This window comes from Sitophilus oryzae, unplaced genomic scaffold (genome assembly GCF_002938485.1).
Source record: "Sitophilus oryzae breed Bouriz unplaced genomic scaffold, Soryzae_2.0 scaffold_562_pilon_pilon, whole genome shotgun sequence".
NCBI classification, from domain to species: domain Eukaryota; kingdom Metazoa; phylum Arthropoda; class Insecta; order Coleoptera; family Curculionidae; genus Sitophilus; species Sitophilus oryzae.
Genome location: NW_022147154.1, coordinates 2,433,955 through 2,439,239, shown reverse-complemented (window position 1 = coordinate 2,439,239; position 5,285 = coordinate 2,433,955). Strand labels below are relative to the sequence as shown.

The window sequence follows — 5,285 nt, the reverse complement described above, 5'->3', positions numbered from 1 at the left end:
TCTTGCCACTTAACTGCTAATATAGAAATTTAATTCTACGCTGTGTTTTTTTCTATTTTATAATTTGGCTTGCCTGAAAAAAAGCCTTTTACCATCCTTTTACTATCGATAGTTGCGCCTTGGTGGTACGAAAGTACTACCATTGCACGCAGGCATCTCCCGTTCGGGACTTAATATCTAACCGATACTTTCCGACAAGTCGGAATTAACTACCTCTGCGCTGTGGTTGTCATTTTGTGGATATCCCAAGCTCACCTGATGATGGAGTAGGGCTCCGAACCGGTAGTGAGAGCAGGTTGATCCGCATTATGACAAACACAGCGTAGAATTAAATTTCTATATTAGCAGTTAAGTGGCAAGACTCCTTATATAATTTTCTTATACGGAGTATTCCATTTGAATTATTTTTAGTTATTAATGACGTTCGCCACTGGGGGTCATACTGTAATTCAAAAACTGGGATAAAGCTGGATTGATCTTATTATTCAATACCTCAAGTAGCCAACTGTATGGGACAGAATCAAACGCCTTTCGATAATCGATATAAGCCGTGTAAATATTTCGGTTTGTCTTATACGCTTGTTTCATTATTATTGACTCTAATAGTAACTGCTCTTTACATCCCTGTGAGCCTCTCTTACAGACTTTGTTGTTCTGCTAGAATGTTATTAATTTCACAATGCCTGTAAATCATATCCGCGATATATGCCGTCAAAATCTTGTATATCGTAGGAAGACACGTGATAGGTCTGTAATTAGCAGGATTTTGAGTGTCGTTGCTCTTTGGCAATAAATAAGTTATTCCATTGCAAAGAAACTGGGGCATTGTGTGTGGTTCTACGATAAAACCGTTTAAATATTTTGTAAGGAATTTATGTGTGCTCGTAAATTTCTTTAGCCAATAATTGTGGATGTAATCGTTACCTGGTGCTTTCCAATTGTGTGTTTTGTTTATTTTTGCTACTAATTCAGTTAGTGATATTTGGTTGTACTGCATTGGCTCTATCTTACACGCTCTTTGATTTTCAGCATCGATCCAGCTATTTTCATCATCATGTTGAACTTCTTTACACCATATTTCTTCCCAATATTTTTTGATACATCTCTTTCTGGCAGTCTCGAAGAAGGAACTATTTCATTTTTTAGTGCTCTATAAAACTGGCCCTCCCTAAGTTGGAACTGTCGATTTTCTTGACGCCTTTGGTTGGAAACCTTGTACCGTCTCAGTCTTTTTGACGCTGCTGATAGTTTTTGTTTTAACGTATCTAAACATTCTTTTATCGTATTGTTGTTTTCCTCATGCTTAGAATGTACTTTGTTATTCTTGAATAGGGCTTCAACCGTATTATTTAATTTTGTTGATCTTTGCCCGCTACTATACTGTGTTAATTGGTTAACATTCATTTTCAGGTTCTGAATCTTATTTTCCAGTCTTTTTTGCCATGGAAGGATTTTCATGCGATTTGAATCTGTTTGTCTTTGTTTACTTTTCTCAATTTTTGCACAATTTTCAATTGCACAAACTAATGCGGCACAATAAATTAAGCAATAGAAGTCTTCAAAGCTGTATATAAACATTAAAAATCTTGGTAATAGGCTGTTTACTCTCGATACAATACTGGCAAGTTTTTTTGAAGTATTTTGTTTTGGTATTATTAATCTTCGTGTTGGGTCGCTTCCTCGAAATGTAATAAAAGTTTCCTGCAGTTTGCCTTCTAATTCAACATTTTGGCTAGTTTTCTCATTTTCGCTGATTTGATCATTTTCGCTTTCGCGGGGCTCTTGAATTGCCCTTCGATTCTCTTCACAAGTATGTTCCGCTATTATTGTTTGTAACTCTGTATTAATTGAGGCGTGCTGCTGCTCTTCATTATTGCACCATCCCATCACCACACCCACTGTGCTATTTTGAGCTTCTAGTTGCTCACTCACCTGCTCCTTCAGTTCATTAATTATTATGTCCGATAAAAGTTTTCTATGTATAATGGTTCTTCTCTGATCTGCCAACCGTTGTTCCGTAATTTGCAGATGTGGATTTTCATTAACAAATGTCTTGTACATTTTAGCCCTGTAGAGTGTCATATCGCTTTCAAGATTTGTAGCTATGAAATAGCAGCGCGTGAAACTTTTATTTAAATCAGTAGTCCATTTCATGCGCTGCCGTGGAAGTCCCGCTTTTGTGGTAGTGATTGGGTTATTCACTAAAGCACCGGAAGCAGGATATTGCTCAGAACCAGTTGTATTGCTTAGGTCGTCAACGTTGGGCTGGATACGAGCGTCAGATACAGCCCGACTTTCTGACGCATCCGAGGCTAAGTGTAAATCTTTATTATTCTCCATGAAATAAAATTATTTATGTATGTATATCATTTTACCTACTGCCAGGTTTGAGCCCGGCCGCTCCTAACATGGAGATCAGACGCCGCCCCTATACCGCTCGTTTCGAGACAGACGCATAGGGGATTTCTTGTACTTCTAAGCCGTCCTAACATGGAAAACAGAAGCTGATTGGATACCGATCCTGACATGGAGAACCGTCATACCCTGTGCTAGTTTTTCGTCCACCCCGGATATTTCATTTCTCCGGTACCACCCATATCTGGGAGGCTTGCCCCTATCCGCTACCTGGGGAGGCGCCCGGTATGGAACTAGCAAAACCACGCGGGTATTTTATTATTTATTATTATTATTATTATTATCATATCACAAGATCATCATCATCATCATATCACAGGATCACAAGAAAAACGCCAAAATTTCGATATAGGACTTTTCGCCCATCTCAACTTCCTCATTAGCTTATCACTTTTTCGATCGTTACCACTTCTCGTGACGTGTGTCGTGACGCTAGCTCCTGTGTCACGGTTTTGAATTTTTACTCCAGGCGCGCTTAGAGAAGTTTCACTTGAAAAATGATAGTACTTGAAAAAAATCATTAACTCTGTAAGAAAAAATCATAAAAGTTTTTGCTTATTCTAAAACGGTTAAACCGAACATCTTAAATTTTTTGCCGACCAAATAAGCAAAATCAGAATAGACTGATCTGACAATACTATATACTGAAAAAACTCTAATATAACCTAATTTAATCTTTGTTATTTTCAAAGAATGATTTTGATGCAGAAAAAGTTTAATGTGGCTTATTCAAATGTCTGTCCGTATAATACCTACCGCCCCCATAAAACAGTTTAATGAGTTATTGAATAGCAAGCAAATTTGCCAGAAAATCGAGATATAAAAAGTAATTAAAAATTTAATTGAGATTTTACCAATTAAAATTATTAGACAGGCTACGGGAAGAGGGAGATGCAAGAGGCAAATAACCTTTATGGACTCGTATTTCGACAAACAAGGCTTTTTAATTGGATCTACGTAACAGTTTATGTTTAAATTTAATGTTAACAGCTGTCGTATACTTTGTTAATTATATATATAAAACATTATTTTTCATATAAAACTTGTTCTGCAAAAAGTTCCAAGTATTTTTTTAAATTGTAATGAATTTATTTTAAACAAAATATGATGAGTTTTTTCTACTAAATATGACGAGTGACGAAGGGGATATTGACAATGAATATGAGGATACCACTGACGATGTAGAATGTAGAATGTTTAGGAGGGGAGTTAATCACCGCGACCTTATAGATCTATTGTATGTTTCCCTTTCTTGAGTTATAACGAGTTATAACTCATCATGCAGTCTCAGGGCTTTAACAAAAGCCAGTATCTGAGACGGCTCCACAGAGGCCAGCTCTCCATCCTCGACATCAGATGTACCAAGGTTCATGGCACGAATGGTCGTTGTCTCGGCGCACTCAGTGACAAGGTGTTCTGGTGTTTTCCCATTTTCCCACAAAATCTGCATTCGCCGTTGTCTCTCAGTTTCAGCCTACTGAGGTGTTCGTTGAGGAGAGAGTGTCCTGTTAGAAACCCCGTGACAATCCGAAGATTGTTTTTACTTTAATCAAGGAAAACCTTTGATTTTTCTCGGTCGTAAGTTCTGAGGAACTTTTTCGAGTGTCTTAGACCGTTGGAGGACACCCATTCCAAGTTACTACCACTAACGATAATATGAAGTTTTGTTGTATAAAGAAAAGGTGATTTCGTAACAATGAAAAAATAAACTCAATAATCCGAAAACAAATCTAATAAAATACAAAATTCAAAATTTATATCGCAACCTATATTAATAATTTAAAAAAAAATTATGTGTGCACTATCTACACATATTTGAAGTGAAACTTCTTCTTACTTCCCACCACTCTTACTTCCACCTTTACTTCGAGTTGTCTACCCGTCTGAGAACTCCATTCGGGTACGTCTATCCACGTGCCGAGTTTGGTTCCATTCTACCCATAATTAAGAAACATTCTGATGATTTCTTTCATTTAGAGGCATCGGTTAGTAACGTCGAGGGCATCATCCTGTATGCCCGTCCTCAATTAAGAGTAGTCGACAGACATTTTATTTCAATATCAAATCCTCAATATTTAAACGAAACGTCGCGTCGTATCCAACTTTACAGGGTGGGACTACCCACCAAATTTGGTCGCGATTGGACGATATCAATTTTGACGTTTTTGAACGTCAAAACTAACTGTCACAATGACGCATGTCGTAAACGGTAAAGTTGACATACTAAATTTCATTTAAATCGGACGATTTTTTGATTTGATTTACTGATGATGGGGTTTCGTAGTGCATTAAACATTGCAAAATATAATGAAAATGGGTAGGTAGCCCATTAAAAGAAGTTTCACTTAAAAAAATTATTTACTTATTTATTTATTACCAGTAAATTTTACAATACATATTATTACATAGTCTTGCAAAACCGCAAAGTGATAGAGTCTCTGGAAGCGGACAGGATAGAACAAACACAAAAACTAAATTAAAACTAATTAACAAAAAATAGAAAATTTACTTATTACTAATCTTATAATACAACATACTACATTATATCTTAATCTATTGAGTATTTTTGAAATTATCTTATTGTTTCAACCAACTTAATATTTTTTTCTTTAGAGTTGTTCTTTTACATGACTAAGATTTCATATTGAGTGGTAATGCATTAAAAGTATTTATAGCACTGACATAGCTGATTTTGTTACTTACTTTTAGGTTGAATTGAGGTAAAATAACTTTATTTCTAGTAACACTAGTGGAATCTTGAAATAAACACTTTAGGTCATCATAATGATATACTATAGATTCCAATTTAAATAGCTGTTCTACAGTAAGTGGTGGTTTATCATTTGACTCTTTCCCGTTATAAATAATAT

At 35.9% G+C, this 5,285-nt stretch overlaps 1 protein-coding gene across 1 annotated transcript; it reads right to left on the bottom strand.

The window, feature by feature from the left end:
- Positions 1-1,002: 1,002 nt before the first annotated feature.
- LOC115887300 lies at positions 1,003-2,340 on the bottom strand. The gene has a single exon (XM_030906692.1). The coding sequence runs from the start codon at positions 2,338-2,340 to the stop codon at positions 1,003-1,005; it is 1,338 nt and encodes a 445-aa protein (XP_030762552.1).
- Between the last annotated feature and the right edge of the window lie 2,945 nt (positions 2,341-5,285).